The sequence below is a fragment of the Paroedura picta genome, chromosome 11, assembly GCF_049243985.1.
Source record: "Paroedura picta isolate Pp20150507F chromosome 11, Ppicta_v3.0, whole genome shotgun sequence".
NCBI classification, from domain to species: Eukaryota; Metazoa; Chordata; class Lepidosauria; order Squamata; family Gekkonidae; genus Paroedura; species Paroedura picta.
In genome coordinates this window covers 4,769,368-4,790,621 of record NC_135379.1, presented here as the reverse complement: position 1 = coordinate 4,790,621, position 21,254 = coordinate 4,769,368, and the positions used below count along the sequence as shown (strand labels likewise).

The 21,254-nt window shown below is 49.5% G+C and overlaps 1 protein-coding gene across 16 annotated transcripts in view; it reads right to left on the bottom strand.

The window, feature by feature from the left end:
• Positions 1-13,610: 13,610 nt before the first annotated feature.
• LOC143820810 (sodium channel protein type 5 subunit alpha-like) overlaps positions 13,611-21,254 on the bottom strand; it is a 245,193-nt gene continuing 237,549 nt past the window's right edge. For 15 of the 16 annotated variants that reach the window (XM_077304071.1, XM_077304082.1, XM_077304081.1 and 12 more), the window contains 4 exons: positions 20,407-20,548; positions 18,702-18,802; positions 17,057-17,327; positions 13,611-15,782 (listed from right to left, as the gene is read on the bottom strand). In XM_077304071.1, coding sequence (XP_077160186.1) covers positions 14,557-15,782; positions 17,057-17,327; positions 18,702-18,802; positions 20,407-20,548 — 1,740 coding nt within the window. In that variant the 3' untranslated portion in view covers positions 13,611-14,556. The remainder of the gene's footprint in view (positions 15,783-17,056; positions 17,328-18,701; positions 18,803-20,406; positions 20,549-21,254) is intronic. The other variant, XM_077304078.1, reaches the window with a different exon arrangement.

The following is a 21,254-nucleotide window of genomic DNA, read 5'->3' as shown; positions in this document are numbered from 1 at the left end:
CAGGGCCAGGGCCAAGCCTGCCAGTGAATGTGCCTAAGGAAAAGGGCCGTCTAGCTGAGGGGCATCTCTGGTGCAATTCCATTTGTTCAGCTACTGAATACCGTTTTTTAAAATTGTGCACCTAGCCAATTTTAGGACTTTGATGTGCATAACGACACGCCTGCCTGATTATTCCCTGTCATGTAAGCTTAATGTAGCTTTGATGTTTCATAAATCTGATTGGATCCTTTAGATGGTACTGGTGATATCTGAGCCGTCCATCACGGAAAAAGGGCCTTTTGTGTTCTGAATTTCTTTCCATGGAATAAAAGCAATGCTAGGAAAAACCAACATTTTCAGCGATTTAGTAGAAGAGAAGAAGAAAGATTGTTTTTTTTTTCGACCCTGCTTTTTACTGCGCTTTTCCCTTCCTCTCCCCACAACAGATACCCTGTGAGGTAGTTGAGGTGGAGAGAGCTCTGACAGAACTGCTCTACAAGAACAGTTCTAAGAGGTCTGTGACTGGCCCCAGGTCACCCAGCTGGCTGCATGTGGAGAAGAAGGGGGAAATCAAGCCTGGTGTCCAGATTCAAAACGTCCACTCTTAACCACCACACCAAGCTGGTAATATTTAAGACTGGTGCCCACTCCTTCCTGGGTCATCTGTCTCTAAATCCGGACCTGATGTTGGGGAGGGGGCGTGGCTCAGTGGTAGGCCATCTGCTTGGCATGAAAGAAGTCCCCGGTTCAATCCCTTAAAGACCCTGGCAGTAGGTGACATGAAACTGCTATGCCCTAGACCAGGGGTGGGCCAACTGTGGCCCTCCAGATGTTCATGCATTACAATTCATGGACTACAATTCCCATGAGACCCTGCCAGCATTTGCTCATGGGAATTGTAGCCCATGGACATCTGGAGGGCCACAGTTGGCCCACCCCTGCCTAGACCCTGGAGAGGAGGTAGACGGATAGACCGAGGGTCTGATTCAGCCCAAGCAAGGCAGATCTGTTGGGCAAAAAGCAGAACAGAACAAAACCTGCAGCTGTTCCTGAAGTTTTCAGACTTTTCGGATGGCTACCTGATCAGGCTGGTATGCCCGCCAGCAAGCCTTGGGGATCGGCTCACCGCAAATGTCCTCTTTCCTTGCCGTTGTGTCGTGGCGCCTTCCGCATCAGGCCTGCGTCTGACTCAGCAGAATCCCAGTATGGCTGCACTCCCACAAACACACACCAACACAGGTGCCGGCCTCCGCAGCGTGACCGCCGATGGTCCGTAAAAAGATGCCGGGCTCCCTCTCGCATGGCTGCAGCTGTCCTTCCCCGCTAAGGCGAGAGAAACATCTGAGAAATCTTCGCTTCCCACTTGGCAGGGATTATCAAATGACACCGAGGGCTAAATGTGATTCCTTGGCAGGGACAGGAGGTGCGGGCCTTTGTCCCAAAGCAGGACTGAGAAAGGTTGTGTTGATGCAGACAGGCACCTGTAGGGATGCCAGCCTCCAGGTGGGACCTGGGGATCCCCTGGAAGGACACTATGTCGCCAGACTGCAGGAATCAGCTCCCCTCGACAAAACGGCTGCTTCGGAGAAGAGACTCCAGGGTATTGTACTCTGTTGAGGTCCCTGTTCTCCCCAGGCTTCACCCCTAGTTCTCCAGGAGTTTTCCAATTGGGATCTGCCTGGTTGCCAATCTCCTACCATGATAATTTGCGATTGTCCTTTGTCCAGAGTCACAACGCTGTGAGCTTTAAAAGACGGCAATCTTTACTGGAAAGATTATACATGAAAATATATACTATTCATCTGCTTCAGTCTCCTTAGTTCAAAAGCTTAAAGAGTAGTTACAAAAGCAGCACATTGCAAGCCTCTATGGCTGGCCTGCAAGCAGACTACATCCCGTATTTCAGCAGATGGAAAGAGCTGAATCTTAATGGTGGCTTCTCACTTGCTTCAGCAAAACACACTGAGCTGCTCTTCCTGAAGAGCCCAACTTAAACAAGGCTATCCCCAGCCATGTGCTTGGGATTTTTCTACTGCAATCCCAGAGTGACCCCTTGATGCCAATAGTGAACAGATAGGTACGGTTTAGCATCTTAGCAACAACCCTTCAAGATTGACTGCATTCAATGACTTGCAGATTGCAATTCCAACACAATGTATATTCCCATATTCTAAGACCCTGCAGTACAGAGATTACACTGACGCTCCAACTGGGACCAATAGGCAGAAGGCCTGTTCAATGGATTTGGGCTTCCTCTTGAAATGAATCTGCATCCCCCCTCCCCACATATCACTGGCGACACTGTTCTCTGCTGCTTCTCCCCTGATCCTCACAGACGGCCCAGTTTGACCGTAAACATTTCCCTGGCAGTCCTATAAGTAGCTTAACTATATCCAGTGAAACATAAAACCCAACAAAAGGGATTAAAATATTATCCTAAGGTGAGGGGGAAATTGAAGGCATTTACCTGAAATCCACACAGATTTCCCTGTTGGAATGAGGAGGCCGCCTTCTCCTCCGGGGCACAATCCTATGTGAGGGAGGCTGCGTGCAGGAAGGCACCGTGAGCATTAATGCGCCAAGGGAGCAGATCTGCTTTGCAGAATTCACCAGGCTGAAATGGCGGTTCGGTTTTTTGTTGGTTGGCAATGCAACTCTGGCGTATCATGCGGTAGCATCTACCCTACGAAGCAGCAGTTTCCCTCTAGGGCAGGGGTACTCAACCTGTGGTCCTCCAGAGGTTCATGGACTACAATTCCCATGAGCCCCTGGGAATTGTAGTCCATGAACCTCTGGAGGACCACAGGTTGACTACCCCTGCTCTAGAGGAATGGATTTCTGTAATCTGGAGATCCACTGTAATCCACCTGAGAAAACTCTAGGCCCCATCTGGGGGATGACAGTCCTAGTTGCTGCTGAAAACCCTCTGAAAGCTACACACAAAGAGAATGTGGGGATTACCATGCCGATGAATACACCTGCTTTTGGTGCAGCCGCACAAAGAAACAGATGGCAATCGGGTGTCAAGGATTTCTGATAAACCTCAGAATCCAAGAGAAAGAGCATTTTGATCTCCCTAAAACAGGGCTCTCCTGGTAGCTGGCAGGGGGGAGAGGAGCAGGAAGAAGGACCAGGCGATGTTGCTGGTGACATGGGTATATTACTTCTGGCATGCACCAGAAGTGATCTCATCACGCTGTGTCATGGAGGCAACACTCTGGTATTTGGGCAAAAACTCTATGGTAAAACTGGCTTCTACCATAGAGTTTTTGCCTAAACACCAGAGTGTCACCCAGAAGTCACTGAGGTGATGAAATTATTTTCTGTGAGATGAGATGTCAAGGATGTGGCATGGGCCTTTCTCTTTCTACTGGTAAGTCCCCTCGCTGGCCAGGTAGTCAGTGGCTGGGTGGCGGAGGGTCTGGCAGCAGGTCCCCTACCTCAAGCAGAACATCTGGCAACCCAAGTGCAGACCTGACAACCCTACAGTCACCAGACAAGGTTTGGAACCAGGGCCTGGCCTGGCTGTTTGGATTTGCCAAGCAGCAAGGGTCAGTTTCTATCATGGGCACCTCACTACATGAACTGGATTCTGGGTTCCAACAAAAGGGGGGAACCATCATGAAGAAGAGTTGGGTTTTTTGCCCCACTTTTCACTGCCCTAAGGAGTCTCAGAGCAGCTTACAGTCGCCTTCCCTTCCTCTCCCCACAACAGGCACCCTGTGAGGGAGGTGAGGCTGAGAGAGCCCTGATATTCCTGCTCGGTGAGAACAGCTCTAACAGGGTCACCCAGCTGGCTGCATGTGGCGGTGCAGGGAATCAAAACTGGCTCCCCAAATTAGAAACCGCCACTCTTAACCATGACACCAAGGCCTAGTTGGATGAGTTTCCTCTGTTGGCTCACTGGCTTCTGTGGAAAACAGGCTGTGGACCACCTTTGCTCTTAGCCAGCCAAACAGTTCTCATGTACATGTACGTCCCTTCCGCTGGGCTACGGACGAGAAGAGGAGAACAGGTAGAAAGAAAACAGGATGTGCCATGTTCCAAAATCTCAGAGCAGCTGATGGAGCACTTCTGCCCAGGCACACAGTTTTTGAAACCTCCATTGCTCCAGCGTGGACTGCTTCAGGCTTTTGCACTGACAAAAGATCCAATGGGGATTCTCTAGTAAACACAGGCGGTGCATTATAATTTAGCCCAACAACATGTGGCATATGGAAACACGCACCTCCTCGGTCCCATAGATACCTTAAACTGGAGCGCTGTTTACCTAGGCTCTGCGGATACAAGGCAACAGGGAGCATTAGACTGGGATGATGAGAGCTCCCAGGGAGATGGGGGGCTTTAGGGACGGACAGCCTGGTGCATTCGGCCCGAGCGAGAACATTGCCTCCCGACACTTGTTCATTCTTCAGACGCTTGCCTGGGCTTTGCTCAGAAATGCGCCACAAGGGAGCATCTGATTCCACGACAGCTGCAGAGCAGAGGTCATGTGGGGTGCTCTTTGAGGACACTCCCTACATTGGAGTGCCTCGATGGTACGCCGGATTATTTTGTCAAGGGAGAGTCTGGCAGGCATCGCCTGGCCAAGGCCCAACTGGAGGGCCAAAGGCGAAGTTCATCATCTCGCTGAAAGGCGGGGTCTGCTCAGCCACTGGGATTGGATCCTGTTCTTCCTGATTCTCCTTCTCCCGTGGGAGACGCCCCCCCTTTCTAGCCATGTCTTTTTAATTTTATTATTATTATTATTTATTTGATTTATTGGGGAAGGCACTGGCAAGCCACCCCGTATTGAGTCTGCCAAGAAAACGCTGGAGGGCGTCACCCCAAGGGTCAGACATGACCCGGTGCTTGCACAGGGGATACCTTTACCTTTACTTTCATAGAATCATAGAATCATAGAGTTGGAAGGGGCCATACAGGCCATCTAGTCCAACCCCCTGCTCAACGCAGGATCAGCCCTAAGCATCCTAAAGCATCCAAGAAAAGTGTGTATCCAACCTTTGCTTGAAGACTGCCAGTGAGGGGGAGCTCACCACCTCCTTAGGCAGCCTATTCCACTGCTGAACTACGCTGACTTTATTTGATTTATTGCCCGCCACTCCCTTACGGGGACCTTGCACATTCCAATATCAGCACAATGCCCGACCCCAAGTCCCGTGTGCCTCCATTCCCGCAAGGGCATTCTTTTGCCTGGGCCTAGGGAGCCGCCGTCCTACTCTGAACTGCAACCGGACACTCCCTAGGCCAATGACTGAGCCTCGGCCGGCGGAAATACTCGGCCGGATGTAGCCCTGCGGCCCCCCGAGGCCTGGCCAGGTTGGCTGATGAGTCAGCCTCCCGCTGGACAGCTGGGACATTCTGCTTCCCGAGTGCTCCTCCAAGGACCCACCCACCACCCACCTGCTCCAACATGCCTGAGAGTTGAGCTGGAGAGATTCCTGCTGAGAGGGCCAACAAGCTTTCAGTCCCTCGGTGGGTAAGATGGGAGCCAGCCCAAACAGGCTTCCCTCAAGGGGCCGGGAGGCACTGAGATCCTGCCCCCTAACAGGTGTGGGAGAAGCTGAGTGACAAAGCAACAGGAGAGGGGTTACCTCTGAACACAGGCAATCGGACAGGACCTGGGGGGGGGGGGAGAATGGGTGCAGGGCCCAGGGGTCAGGGAACCAGTGAGCATTAAGAGGAAGAAGAAGAGCTGGGGTTTTGAACCCCTGCTTTGCACAACCTGATGGAGTGCTAAAGCGGCTTACAAATCCCTTTCTCTTCCTCTCCCCATCCTGTGAGGTAGATGGGGCTGAGAGAGCTCTGAGAGAACTGTATAGGGAGCAAGGTCACTCAGTAGGCCTCCTGTGCCTCAAAGTGGCATGCAGGGTACCACAAGCACCCTCCTGCCTCTGCCCACTCTGGTGCCAGTTGGGTTGCCATACAGAGCAATTGGCGGGAGGGCTGGGGGCAGGAAAATAGGAGGAAGGGGAAGCGGCACTTCCTGGAAAGATTTCAGCCTTCCAAGGTGACCATTAGAATTTGGATGCTTTTTACAGGTCAGTTTAGAACTGGAGAGGTGTTTTTCCTTTTCACAAAGCATGGGTTTTAGACACAGATTGAGAGCGGGTTTTGGTGTAGCGATTAAGAGCGGCAGCCTCTAATCTGGAGAGACGGGTTTAATTCCTTGCTCCTCCTCCACGTCCAGCCAGTGGGATGACCTCAGGCCAATCACAGCCCTGATGAAGCTGTTCTCAGTGAGCAGGAATATCAGGGCTCTCTCAGCTTCCCCTCCTTCACAGGGTGTCTGTTGTGGGGGTGAGGAAAGGGAAGGCCACTGTAAGCCATTTGGAGACTCCTTCTGGTAGAGAACTGCATCATATAAGAACCAACTGTTGTAGTTGTAGTTGTAGTAGTAGTAGTAGTAGTAGTAGTAGTAGTAGTAGTAGTAGTTGTAGTAGTAGTTGTAGTTGTAGTTGTTGTAGTAGTTGTAGCAGTTGTAGTAGTAGTAGTTGTTGTTGTTGTAGTTGTAGTAGTAGTTGTAGTAGTTGTAGTAGTTGTAGTAGTTGTAGTTGTAGTTGTTGTTGTTGTTGTTCTTCTTCTTCTTCTTCTTCTTCTTCTTCTTCATTTGCACTTTGCTTTTTTCTTGACTCTCTGAAAGGCATGGGACCATTTGGAGAGCGGGATTTAGATGCCGGGATTTTGTCCCCTATTTCAAGTTAGTTAAAGATTTATTAAATACCATTCTGGACATTTTAAAAAATTGCATAACCAAACAGGTGAAAAGTGCACCACATTTATTGTAGAAAAAGGTGCGTACGAATATGAGAAACACAGATTCCCCATCGATCCTGCGGGGGGGGGGAGGAATCAATGCTCTCGCCATCCCTAGATCCAGAAAGGGACCGTCAAATGGGAGCCCCTTCCGTGTCTCACCACTTCCCCTTCTCTGGCAGGAGAGGGTGCATTTGTCCAAAAGCTGCCATTAGCTGCACATTCCAGTTATTAATCCCACATCCCGTACATGGGCGCATCTGTTTCGGAGCCAGTATTATATAACCGCCATTGGCTCACATTGGGGTATGCTAAGCACATGGGCAGGGGGCTGGAAGGAGACCTGCCAGTCCTGAAACAGAGAAGAGGAAATATTTTGCCCGTATGTTTTATCACAGGCCACTTTCACTCCAGGTCACTTCTGGGGCATCAAGAGACTCGGGCATGAGAACCGTTCAGTCATTTTTGAACAAACAATTCTGACCTTAAGGGGGACGTCGGTCACTGGTGGCCAGTGGGTGTGGAGGTGGCCCGTGAGACGAATGGGATTGCGAGAGAGGTGGGGAAAGATGAAGCTGATGAGGAGGCAGATAATTCCCAAACAATGAATCAGTGAGCTTCATTTGCAACGTAAGTCCTGCATTTCAGATGGGTCAGGAAGCTAAAAATATCTCCCTCTTTTTTTTTTCTTTCTCTAAGCGACTGGCAAATAGCATTAAATTGAGACAGACGGAAGCAGATCGAGGGATTATGAAGCCGTTCACTTGGGACTGCGGCCTTCATTCCAGTGACTGCGTTTTCCAAAGAGCCGGCCCTCCCGTGACAGGGGGGTTGCCAATTAACCAGGGGGAGGGGGAACAGGGGGGGGGGAACACAGTCCAACTAGCTTCTGGGCTGTGATTCCTTCTGCAATAATTGGCAGATGATTATTTCCTGGTGTAACCCCCCCCCCCTCCCGGTCTTTAGCAGGGGCTTTGTTGGTCGGGGTTAGCAGGTGATTGTGTTTCTCCCCAGGCCATCAGAAACATCACTCGCTAATTCCTCCGGATCAAACCGCTATTGATGGCACAGCTGCAGGATCCAGCTCCAGAGCTGGCAACCCTCCATGGCATGTTTTTTGGACTGGGAGCTGTGGGAAGTTCTGGCCTTTTCCAAGTTTGCAACTAGCACATGCCTCGTAAAAGCGCAGAGATGTCAAAATGCGGCTGGAAGCCAGATTTCTGCTTTGGCTGTGTTGCGACTTTCGGATTAGAGTCCGTCCTAGGTCCCTCCAGAAAATTATAGCTGCAGAGTAACAGCATTTTGAACGTATGCAGTTTTTAGTTACCTTTGTGGATGAGGCGTAAATCCAGACTCACTGTGACCGTGAGCCAGCTTGGTGTCGTGGTTAGGAGCGCCAATTTCTAATCTGGTGAGCCGGATTTGATTCCCCGCTCCTCCTCCACATGCAGCCAGCTGGGTGACCTTGGGCTCCCCACAGTACTCATAAAGCTGTTCTGACCGAGCAGTAAAATCAGGGCTCTCTCAGCCTCCCCTCCCTCACAGGGTGTCTGTTGTGGGGAGAGGAAAGGGAAGGCGATTGGAAGCTGCTTTGAGGCTTCTTCAGGTAGAGAAAAGCGGCATATAAGAACCAGCTCTTCTTCTTTAAGGTTTAAAAGAGAGAATAATATTTACTGCATGGTTATTTGCAGACTCCTTACTGAAGCAGAGTCCAAAAGCTTAGACAATAGTTACAAAGAAAACACATTGCAAGCCTCTTGAGGCTAGGCTGCAGGCAGACTACATCTCCCACAGCAGTGGACGTAGAGAGAACGCAGCCTAATGGACGACGCTGCTCCCCTTTGCTTCAGCAAAAGACACACAGATCTTCTTCCTGAAGAAGTGGGCAGGATCTCCCTTTGACAAGGAATCCCCAGGACACTTCCTCTTTCTTCAGGAAGAGCAGGGTCCATTCCGCACGACTTCAATGTTGCAAAAGGCTTGCAAATTGTAAATGCTAAGTAGTGAGTTTCATTGTACTGCTTCAGAATTCCTTCCTGGAAATCTGCCGTTCACAGTCAGGCCAGACTGGATTTGTTTCCAGCCATGGCTGCCAATTTCTAGGTGGCACCTGAAGACCTCCTGCTGTTACGGTTGATCCTCAGAGGCCTGAGATCAGCTTCCCTGGAGAAAATGACCCTTGCAGAGGTCCTGCCCCTCCCCATACCCTGGCCTCCACTCCCCCTAGACTCTCCCCAAAAATATTTAATCACAGCTGAATTCTGGCACCCTTGAAGGGTTTTCAAGAGACCCCGGCAATCCTTGGAGGTCTCCTGTTGAGATCCTAGGCACGGCTAGAGTGACCAACTCCGGGTTCGGAGGAACAAGGAGTGGGCCGGATGAGGGATGAGGAGGGGCCTCAGTGGAGTAGAATGCTCTAGAGTCCACTTTCCAAAGTGGCCCTTTCCTCCGGGGCCCCGATCTCTGTCACCTGGAGATGAGCTGTGACACTGGGGGCCCCCAGGCTCCACCTGAGGACTGCCCAACCCTGCTTGGCTTCAGAGGTTTGATGAGATGGGGCGATCCAAGCCAGATTGGGGAATCCGGACCCGCCTGCTTGCTGAAATCAGTCCCAAATGCGAGAATCTTGTGGTGTATTTATGTGCAGCCTGTTGACAGTCTGCATGTAGCAGGAAATCCAGGGAAGGCGGAAGGGCAGGGAATCGGCAAGCTGTTGACAGGAAGCGAAGGAATCTCCTGCTGCGACTGAGGGCCCAGGGGTGGTGAGCGAAGGTGCTGGACCACGGGGCCGAAAACGGGCTCTCATGCGGCCTTCAACACGAGCTATTTTTGCAGCAGGACCTGTCGTTTTCTGTCGCCTGGGATTAGAATGAAAAGGGTGTGGGAACGGCGGGGCTTCTTGGCTCCCCCCCTCCACTCTTCTTGGCTCCGTTGCCAAAGTCATGTGCCAAAGGGCAGACCTTCCCCCCTTGAACTCTCATGCGTAGGGTTGCCAGCCTCCAGGCAGGGAACTTGGGGATCCCGACCTCCTGGAGCAGAGAGGCCCCTGCGGCCGAAAGCCACGCCTCTGGAGAGCAACACGCTCCAATCTGTGGATCCAAAAGCAAATACTGCAGATTTCACTGTCCCTGTGCCTTAATTTAGAATCTGGGGATTTGAGCCCAGGAATATTGCTATAGTTTTGTTTCTTAGCCCTTTCTCTGGTTTGTTTTCGGCTGGAAGTAGGGACAGACCGTCAATTTGTAAATATACACATTTGAGGGCAAAACTTGCTGGCAGGCCAGTGCATTCCCTAAAGACCCCCCTCCCCCCCCCCATGCACAGTGCCAGACAGCCATAAACCCAATCCCTGCCTGCTCACAGCCTGTAGGTTTCCAGCTCTGGGTTGGGAAATACCTGGAGCCTTTGGGGGAGGAGCTGGGAATGGAGCAGGATTTGGGGTGGGGAGGGGCCTCAGGTTTGTATAATACTATTGAGTCCCCGCTCCCAAGCAGCCCTTTTCTCCAGGGGAACTGATCTCTTTAGTCTGGAGATGACCTGTAATTCCGAGGGATTCCCCAGGTGTTATTTCTAAAAGCCCAAAGTCTGGGGGTGGGGGGAGGAGGAGGAACGAAATGGCAAACAAACAAACAAACAAACAAACAAACAAACACAGACACACACACACATCAGAGGTTCTAAATCCCCCAAATCACAGAAGCAACGTCTGCTTCTTTTAAAAAAATGTGTGCCTGTAATATCTCCAGGCTAAATGGGGAGATCTCAATGGCCACTCTGTGGGTTGCTAGGCAACCTGCTACCAACATGATGGAAGATTTCCACCTTTGTGTAGGAGCAGGTGGAGAGAGAGAGGCTAAAAAGCGGAAGGAGAGAGGGGTGGGAAAGCTGGGTGGGGAGAGCAGAATATGTTGAAGGGTTGGGAAACGGGGAAAGTCGGTCAGTAAGGAGGTGGAGGGGAATGAAGGAAAGGGTTGAAGCCATGCCAAGAGGAGGCCAAGATGGACTGCACAAGGAAGAAAGGGAACGAGGCAAGGAAATTCCCTCCACGGATCCTCTTGGGATTCCCACATGTCCTTCCAGATCTGCTTGCTTTTATGGCCCTGTTTTCTAGTGGGACTGTGGTTCTTCTTGGCTTGCTAGTTGGGCTCTCCTCCTTTGCTCGCTCACGGCGAAACGTGGACCGAAATTAATGGCGGCCTTTCCGTAGATTGCACCACACACTTTTGAGCGAGCCTTTCAAGTGTAGCAATTAACCTCCCGATAAAAGGGTTACCCAAGCAGGATCCATTGATTCATCTTCTCTTAAGACCCTGGCACCAGAGGGGCCTTCATTTGGTTGCCGAGGAAGGCTTGAGCACATTACCGCAGCCGTGGAAGAGGCGGGCAGCCAATTTCACAGGAGACGGCGGCGGGGCTCTCCACGACGGATCCGTTTAGCGGGGAGAGAAGAAGAAAGGAGCCTCCTCTTGGACGCCACGCTCCTCTCCGAGCCCCGCTAATATCCACTTTATCCGGGCCTCTTTTAGAATAATAATACATTTCTAACAGCTGATGCTCAGGAGCTCACGGGAAGAAGCTCTGGGCGAACCCTGGCAGCTATTGTGCCGCTAATGCGAACTAAAAATGGCAAATAAAGGCATGGAAAGCTAAAAATTATTTTTCAATCAGTCTCGCGGCAGGATCCCCAGCCGTTCTAAGGAGCAAGGGAAGGAGTCGTTGATGGATTCTTGTGCTTACCTGTAATTGCCAAGGGGCTGGCAGGAACTCATGGGCACCAACTGCTCGTTCTCTTCCTTGGTATGGAAAAAAGATGGGGCAAGGACCTCACCAGGTCCCTTTCTTTCCTAGCGTTTGTGCGTCAACGAGGGGGTGTTGGCCTGCCCTTGGGGCCACTTGCTGTCCACCTTTCTCACCTGGGTTAGATGCAGGGAGAAGCTTCCACTCATGTACCGCTCTTGCTTTTGAGTAGAGTCTCCAACCTCTGGGTGGGGGGATTAAAGCGGGCAAAGCTGGCATCAGCGTGCAGTCATTTGATGTGGGCTTGCTTCATGCGGCATTCCACAGGGGGTTGGATCAGATGACCCTGGAGGTCCCTTCCAACTCTATGATTCTATGATGTCTCTCTAAAAGATGATCGTAATCGTCATGGTATGATAACCTGAAGGCAAGTGTGGTTGGGCCGTTTCCAGCACCTGGACAACATGATCATGAGAAAGGAGAGCCAAGTGAACCTACATGATCTGGGCCCTTCATACCTGTGGGACCGCCTCTCCCAATATGCCCCCAGAATTAATCGATTGATTAATTAATACCTACACCTCAGCGCTGTATGAGAACACATTTTCCAAAAGATCAGGAAACTTCTTTGAAGCACATAACTCCCACGTGTTATCCCTTCCCCCTCAATCTGGGATTTAGGTCCTGGCGTAGGTGCAATCCTCTCCCTTGAGCAGGGCAGCCAAATGGGCAGCCTCTTTTCCTGGCCTCTTTGTCCAGCAGGTTTTCTTCTCTGCAGAGCAAAGCTCCATAGCAGCAATCTGTTTTTTAAACCGACAACTGGGAACTGGTATCCTGGAGAGCGTTCCTCCACTTCACTCCTCTCAAATTAAAGATTGCTCGGAGAGGGTTCCGTCAGACGTTTGGCCAGAGCTAATTGCTTCTTTCATTACGCTCTCATTAGGGTATCAAGAGCAATTGGGAGACGGTTGGAGTTGAAGGGGTTGGGGGAAATAGCTGCTTCAGCGGGGGGGGGGGGGGTGGAGGGTTTATATGCCACTCCGGGATCACATTCACCTGGCTTTCCCTTCGCAGGAGCTCCCGTTTTCAAAGGGGTCTTCCAAACGCTGGCAGGAGATTTAAAAATCCAGCGCTCCCAGGAGGCAGAGCAGAAACGCAGGTTTCTCTCCAGCAGTCTGCATCCTCTCTCCGAGCTCACTCAGCCCCACCTACCTCAAAGGGTATCGTTTGTGGGCAGAGGAAGAGAAGGTGAATGTCAGCTGCTTTGAGACCATGGGTGGACGACCTTAGGCCTGGCACAGGTCTCTCTGAACTCTCTCAGCCCCACTGCCTCACAAGGTACCTGTTGGGAGGCGAGGAAGGGAAGGCAATTGCAAATCACTTTGAGACACATGCAGCCAGCTCTGTGACCTTGGGCTAGTCACAATTCTTTTAGGGCTGTTCACGCAGGGCAGTTCTCATAGCGCTCTCTTGGCCTTTCCTACCTCACAGGGTGTCTGTTGTGGGGAGAGGAAAGGAAGGCCATTGTAAGCTATTTTGAGGTACCTAAGGCTTACGGGGTGACCTAGGGCTAGTCACAGTTCTCTCAGCTACATCTACCTTACATCCATTATAGAGAGAGGAAGGGTAGGTGATTATAAGCCACTGACTAATTTCTCTGGAGGACCAACAACAGAGTAGAGTGACCACGGCATTCCCTGAGAAGAACGTAAGAAGAGCCCTGCTAGATCAGACCAGACCATCTAGTCCAGCCTCCTGTCTCACGCAGTGGCTGACCAGTTCCTCTGGAGGGCCAATAACGGGACATCCAGGCTGAGGCCCTCCCCTGATAAGTGGCCATGGATAGATCTTTCCTCAAAGAATCTGTCTAATCAATCCCCAATATGTCCAGTTTAAGGACTCAGGTAGTGGGTTCTGCGAACGACCTCAGCCTGAGACCCTGGAGACCCACTGCCCATCGTAGGAGTCAAAATGAACCAAGGGTCTGATTCAGTAGGACGTCTACCCTTGATGATTCCGTCCGTCCTTGATGATTCTGTCCATAGCAGCTCTACGTGTCTGTGTGCCGCTTGAAGCTCCTTCTAACCAGGATCGGAACGGACCCCTGGCCTCTGACAAAGCAGATTCTCCAACCGTGCTAAAAAAATAGTGCTTTTATTGGCAGGTTTACAAGCAGAATCCATTAGTGTCTAATATCCTGCAGGAGAGAACAAACAAACAAAAAGAGAGAGTCTGGTTTCCTCTGATGTCACTTCCTTCCTTGTTTTTTTCCCCCGGGGGTTCCAAGTGGGTGTCTTGGCCGCAACGCAAGGTTAGAATGTGGCTGACTTCCTAGCAGGCTGAGCAACGCATTTTCTCGGCCGGCTGCCGCTGCTGCATCTCGTGTCCTTTGGAAACCGCCTCGAGCCCCTGCTTTATATCGCGTAGAGTGTTAGCAATCATCTATCTCCGTGGAAAAAGAGACAATTATATCTTTCCCCCCTCTTTTTTTTAAGTAAAAAAATATCAAATATAATAAATTTATGAAAGACCATTCACAACATGTACATTAAGTGTTAACGTGGTTGCTACAGCAGCTACGTGATCCGCTCTCCTCCGCTCGCCCTTTCTCCCCCTGGCTTGGCCCCCCCCCCAAAAAAAAATGATAGAAACGCAAGGTCGTACACGGCCATTGGTAAAGGGGCTAATATAAGTAAGACCTTAAAAATGAAAGTATGCAGTTGGATTTGTTTCCCCCTTCCTCCCTCCCCCATGTTTTAGATACGTGGTATTTTAACTGTGTTACAGTCTAGCGTCTCTCTAATCACACCACTGCTAGAACAGCCCAATCCCTGGTGCCACCCCCTGTGCATATATGAATCTAAACATAGAGCAAAGTTCAAAAAGAGCAAGGTCAAAGGTTATGGGTATATAACGCTTTGACGCTCCCTCCCCCTCCCCATGATAAGGGTTTTGGCTTCCGTTCCGATTTCCTTTGCAACTAATGTTTTAAAAGGCTGTTGTGTGGGTACAGCATTACATTCTGTAAACAATATGTTTTTTTTTTTTAAGTGTCCTAAGAAAAAACCCCAGCCGACCCACCCTTTAAACCACCGACTCTTTGTCTTGCTCGGGTGACAACGGATCGTCCAGGTGTTCGTCGCTTTTGCTCGAGTCCGTCAGTCTTAGTTGGAAGTTGTCACTGGTGCCTCGGGTGACGCTGTCGTAGGAAGGGGGGAAGGAGGTGGAGGAAAGGGTCTCGGACTTGTTGATTGGCCTGCCGTAGTTCTCGCTCATCAGGAGGGCGATGAGGCCTTCCTTCTCCGGCGCGTCCTCCTCCAAGTTGCAAGTTTTTTGGCGGTACAAGAAAGAGGCCTGCTTAAGTGAGCGCAGGAAGAGGTGGTTCCTGTAAGCCCTCTGGATGACGACGGCGGAAACCTCTTCCTGCTTCCGCCGCAGCGTGGTTGTGATTGGCTCGTAGGAAATCTTCGACGGGTTGGCGGCCATGAATTTCTCCTCCATCTGGATTTTCAGGGCGTCCATCTCGCCGGATTCCCCCAGGACTCTTTTGGTGAATGCAAACAAAATGTCCAAGCAATGGATCCTGTCCCCGCTCACCATGGGGAGATCCATCGCGATGAGCTTGATTTTGTTGGGTTTCGCGATGCGCAAAGGTTCCGAGAGCGCGTCCGCAAAATTGGAGAGTGCATCGTACTCAATAAACTGAGTGGCTTCAGGGTCAAACCTTTCCCAGATTTCATAAAACATATCAAAGTCGTCCTCGCTTAGGGGTTCTGTGCTCTCTTCAGTGGCCACGCTGAAGTTTTCCAGAATTATGGCTATGTACATGTTTACAACGATGAGAAAAGATATAATGATGTACGTAACGAAGAAGAGTATCCCCACGGCGGGACTTCCACAGTCTCCCCTTGTGTTGTTTGTCTGGTTGCCGTGAGGATTGCAATAGGGCGGCCCGGTATTCAAAATGGGGTTGAGGAGGCCATCCCAGCCGGCCGACGTTGTGATCTGGAAGAGGCAGAGCATGCTGTTGGCAAACGTCTGGAAGTTGAACATGTCGTCGATCCCGTGCTCTTTCTTGACGTAGGCAAAGTTGGCCATGCCGAAAATGGCGTAAATGAACATGACCAAGAAAAGCATGAGGCCGATATTGAACAACGCAGGGAGGGACATCATTAAGGCAAAAAGGAGGGTCCGAATTCCTTTGGCCCCTCTGATCAGTCTCAGGATCCGACCGATCCGAGCCAAGCGGATGACTCGGAAGAGGGTGGGGGAGAAGAAGTATTTCTGAATGATGCCCGAAAGCACAGAACCTTGGGAGAGAGAAGAACATAACAATGAAATTAGCACTTCATCCAGGCTCTGGATATTTATTTTATTTTTTTTAAATTTATGATTAGCTTTATAGACCACCCCTTCCCGTTAGCAAGCTCGGGCGGTTTACCTCATACCTCGTACGATGTATGTTACCCATCATACTATTAAATTTACTTTAAACAATGAATAAAACCTTGCAGAATAACACCAGTTTTTTGCCTGTCACTCAAATCAGTCAATCCACCAGTCACTTCAACCTATGGACATAATGTGGCTTCTCCCTTTGAGTTCACCTTGGAGCGCATGATCCGCCCCTGTGCAAGTTTAGTGACCACTATCAGTGACTACTAGCCATGATGGCTGAGGGGAACCTTCACATTCAGAAGCACTAGACTTCTGAATCTCAGAGCGAGGAGGCAAAACCAGGGGGAAGGTCTCAATCGCTATACTCTGCTGTTGGTCCTCCAATGGAACTGATTGGTGAGCGGGTGAGACAAGATGCTCAACTAGATGGCCCACTGGTCTGATCCAACAGAGCTCTTCCAGTTTATAAGGGAAAGGCCTTGTTCTCTATGCCCTGTTGTTGGCCTTCCAAAGGAACTGGTTGGCCCCTGTATGAGACAGGATGCTGGACCATATAGACCAGGGGTAGTCAACCTGTGGTCCTCCAGATGTTCATGGACTACAATTCCCATGAGCCCCTGCCAGCATTTGGTGGCAGGGGCTCATGGGAATTGTGGTCCATGAACATCTGGAGGACCGCAGGTTGACTACCCCTGATATAGACTATGGGTTGGATTCAGCAGGACTCTTCCTATGTTCTTACAACTGTGTTTTGGTGTGCAAATCAGTTGTGTGCACATCGCAACACATTTGGGATGCAATTGCTGCTCACAACCTCCTTAAAAACTTCCAAACTTAGGGCCACATGAAGAGGCAACGAACAGCAATCGAGATGTGTCACAATCAATGTGGCAAGGTCTGAGGAGCGGCCAACAGCATGCATGGGCCAGAGAAAAGTTGGCCCAGTTGCTCTTTCCTAGGCAGCCCTGTAGGGCTGGGGTAGTCAAACTGCGGCCCTTCAGATGTCCATGGACTACAATTTCCATGAGACCCTGCCAGCGAATGCTGGCAGGGGCTCATGGGAATTGTAGTCCATGGACATCTGGAGGGCCGCAGTTTGACTACCCCTGCATAAGGTCTGTAGGCAATATGTGCCATGTGACCCACCGCCAACCAATCACAGCTTCCAAATCTTTGTTCGACCTACCCACAATGGACAGAATCACGACGACAAAATCAAATATATTCCAGCCGTTGGTGAAATAGTAGTGCCTCAGGGCCACCATTTTCAAGGTACACTCCGCAGTGAAAATGGCCACAAAGATCAGGTTGATGATGTGGAGGATGTTGATCTTCTCCTGGCTCTGGTCGTCCGTCTCCACCATCATGGTGACCATGTTGAGGCAGATGAGGAGCATGATGCAAATGTCGAACGCCTGCTTTGTGACCACGTCAAAAATGAAACCCTGGCACTTGTTCTGCAGGAAAGGCATCGTCATCGTTAGAACACCAAACCGCAGAGCAATTGAATAAAAAATGCATTCTTTTATCAATTTTATTGTCTTTAGCTTTTAATCGGTAAGACCGAAAGAGGTTATTTTATAAAATCTTAAACCTCAATGGTAGATCGGACCCCCCTCCAGGGTCATTTGATGCTGATTTGTTTCCTCCTTGAGATATTTTTTGGGGGTTGTAGTGCTGTCGCCGCTTGAATTGCTTGGGTTGGTTGGGGGGTGTTGAATTTTAGATGGGTTTTATTGTATTAGGGGTTTGAAGGTGGTTTCACCGATTGTGTCCTGCCATGACCCTTAGGGGAGTGGCAGGATATAAATCCAATTAATAATAATAATAGTTATATTTCAGGATCCTATATTTCAGGATGACACAATTGATTGTTTTCATTTGTAAATTTGATACTTTTGTATTATACCTGTAGTATGACTACTTAGCAATGCTGAATCGCTGACGTATAGAATCATCTTCTTCTAGGACAAAAGCTCCCAAGTGGTGCGGAAATCTTTGGGTAGACATTTATGGATTTATTTAATTCATTGAAAATGTTTGTGAGCTAACTTTCTTCCTAACAGGAACTCAAAGGCGGCGTCCAGTGCAAACACAATAAAATACACACAAATGAAATAATAACAATAGAGTAAAATAATAAAATAAATATAAAATAAGTATTGTATTTTATGAAAAATAATAAAAAGAATACAAAATACCGTATTTGCCGGCGTATAAGACGACTGGGTGTATAAGACGACCCCCCAACATTTCCACTCAAAATATAGAGTTTGTCACATTACATTACAGTACTATGGGCCACTATGGGCAGCTATGTCTATCCCAACTGAAGGGCACCCGGCATATAGGACAACCCCCCCCCCCCACTTGGAGGCATGTTTTTCAGGGGGAAAAAGTAGTCTTATACGCCAGCAAATACTGTACATAAAAAGAAGAAGGGGCTAATCCAATTTACAATAGTCTTTTCCATCACGGGCCACCAAAGATGAAACACATCAACACATGAAACTGCCTAATACCGAATCAGCTCTTTGATCCTTCAAAGTCACTATTGTCGATTCAGACTGGAAGCTGCTCTCCAGGGTCTCAGGCTGAGATCTTTCAAATCACCTACGGACAGACCTTTTAGCAGGCGATACCAGGGATTGAACCTGGGACCTTCTGCATGCCAAGCAGGTGCTCTGCCACTGAGCCACAGCCCTACCCTGATCTTTGAACAGGAGGGGCCAGGGATTGAAGCTGGGACTTTCGGAACGCAAACCATGCCCTCTTTTTCGCGGGCCCTCCTAAGCCATTCAAAAAATAAATAAATGTGTGAGTAGTCTCACCAGCGGTCGTGGGATGGGCTTCTGGGGCTTCTTGGATCCCAGTTTTTTCATAGCGTTGTAGTATTTCTTCTGCTCCTCCGTCATAAAGATGTCTTGTCCGCCTAAGTATAGGAAGATGCAGCTACTATTATTTTGGGTGGAAGAGCAGACCCTTTGTGCAAAGCAGTATTCTATGATTCTAGTAGTCGTCCAAAGCAGGGGTAGTCAACCTGTGGTCCTCCAGATGTCCATGGACTACAATTCCCATGAGCCCCCTGCCAGCAAATGCTGGCAGGGGGCTCATGGGAATTGTAGTCCATGGACATCTGGAGGACCACAGGTTGACTACCCCTGGTTCAAAGTATTGAAAATGCCGTTAATTTTGACCGCTTTCTCTGTCTTCCTGGAAATCGAAACGGGTTATTCCTTTGGAAGGAGGCTGGGCATTAATATTTAGAACACACCACAAAGGACTTGGCTTGGTAAAGGTCATTAGGGACGGTGGCTCAGCTCCCCTCTAGTTATACCAGTTGCAAAAACGGAGAGGATTTTCCAGCGGATGCTCAGCCCACTTGTTGCTGTTCGGCAGGTTGTTTCCTTCCTCATATGGCAAATGGCTTTTCGTGCATGTGTGTTCTCATGCAACCTGTTTGAATCCTGTTTGCCTCTCCCAGGACAAGTTATTGCTGTGCTCATTTGGCCACTGCTTCCCTAGGCTGTTTCCTCCACCGATGCCAGAGGGCCTGGATGTTTTTGGTTTCATACTTTGAACAGTGCTGATGAACACTATTGCTAAAACCATCTGAGACTGAGATCTACTCGCTTCTCTGAATCCCCAGCTCTCCTTATATAAAAACAGAGACTTTAGCCCTTTTCATTGTGGAGACATAAAGCGAAAGATGCATCACTTATATCTCCATAGCAAAAAGACATATTTGTTTTGTCAAGAGGGGGCACACTGGGGACTGGGCCCATCCTGCTAGGTGTGGTTCAATTTCCTCTTGGGCCCACAGTGTCAGCTCCTTGTGTCCTATGCCAGGGGTCTTTTATAATAATTATAATTAATTTATATTTCTATCCCACCCTGAGTAACAGGATGGGATGCATAACAACTGGTTTTAAAACATACAAATAAACATTAAAAACAATAAAATCGCCTCCTTCTAATAATAATTTGGACTTTTCTGAGGTTGGTCAGAGTTTGGAGGGGCCTTATGCTGGTGAATGGGCTCTCTGGAAGGGAGGCCAGTGTCTTGATGGTTATACCTTGCCTCAGCCATAGGTCTGGCAGAACAGCTCAGTTTGGCAGGCCCTTTGGAAATGTTTAAGGTCCGGGAGAGCAGTCATCTCCTCACCAGGCCAGGGCCAGGCCCGAAAAAGCCCTGGCACTGGTTGAGGCCAGTTTTATCTCTTTAGGGCCAGGGGCCCTGAGCTGATTTTGATTGCTCGATTTTGTTTCACCTGCCACAAACAGACCCTTTGCCTAAAAATTATGTTGGGGAGTTCTGCTATACCAAACGTACAGCCTGCTTGTTAGCAAGGAATCAGGGAGCTTGTTTTCTGCGCACAGAACATGGACACCCCCACAACTGCTGCATTTCCCTGCCTGCCTACAGATAGACCGAAAGACAGATCATTCCGGTTGTAGACCAATCGACAAATCTTGCTGTGTCACCATTTTGTCACGTAATAGTTCTAGGCAGCTGCGTAGCAAGCGTGGCACTACTTATCTTTTTCTTTTGCTGGTTAAAATTATCGATGATGACGCCAATGAAGAGGTTCAGGGTGAAAAAGGAGCCAAAGATGATGAAGATCACAAAGTAGAGGTACATGTACACGTTGTATTCCCATTTAGGCTGCTCCTCGCGCTGAGGAGACAAAAGAGGAACACATGGAATTGCTTTTCGCTGAATCAGGCCATCCGTCTATCATTCTGTCTGACTAGCAATGACTCTTCAGGGTCTCAGGCGGAGAAGGGGTGTTCAGATCACTTTTAGAAAAACTGGAGCAGCTGGGGATTAAATCTGGGGCCTACCTCATGCCCGACAGATGTACAGCCATTGGTCCGTGGCTCCATCCCAAAAAATCAAGATGACAAACTAGAAATACCCACATATGTGCAAACAAGAAGAACAAAAAAACCCAATGTTTAGCCTACGGGCTTTGTCTGTTTTAACTTTTTAACATTATGAGTTGAGCACAATAAATGTTAATATCATTTGATTTTCGATCCCTAAATCTCCAAGAGTTTCTTAATATGGATCATAGGATCCTAGAGTGGGAAGGGTCCCTGCAGGCCACCTAGTCCAACCCTCTGCTCAATGCATCCAGGAGAAGGATCTGTCCAGCCTCTGCTTGAAGACCACCAATGAGGGGGGAGCTCCCCACCTCCTTAGGCTGCCCATCCCACTGCTGAACTACTTCAACTGTGACATTTTCCTTCCGCCAACAGGAACCTTTCCCTGCCCTCCTCTAAGGGACAACCTTTCAGATCCTCCTGTCCCATCTCAGCCTCCTCTTCTCCAGGCTGAACATTCCCAAGTCCCTCAGCCTTTCCTCGCAGGGCTTGGTCCA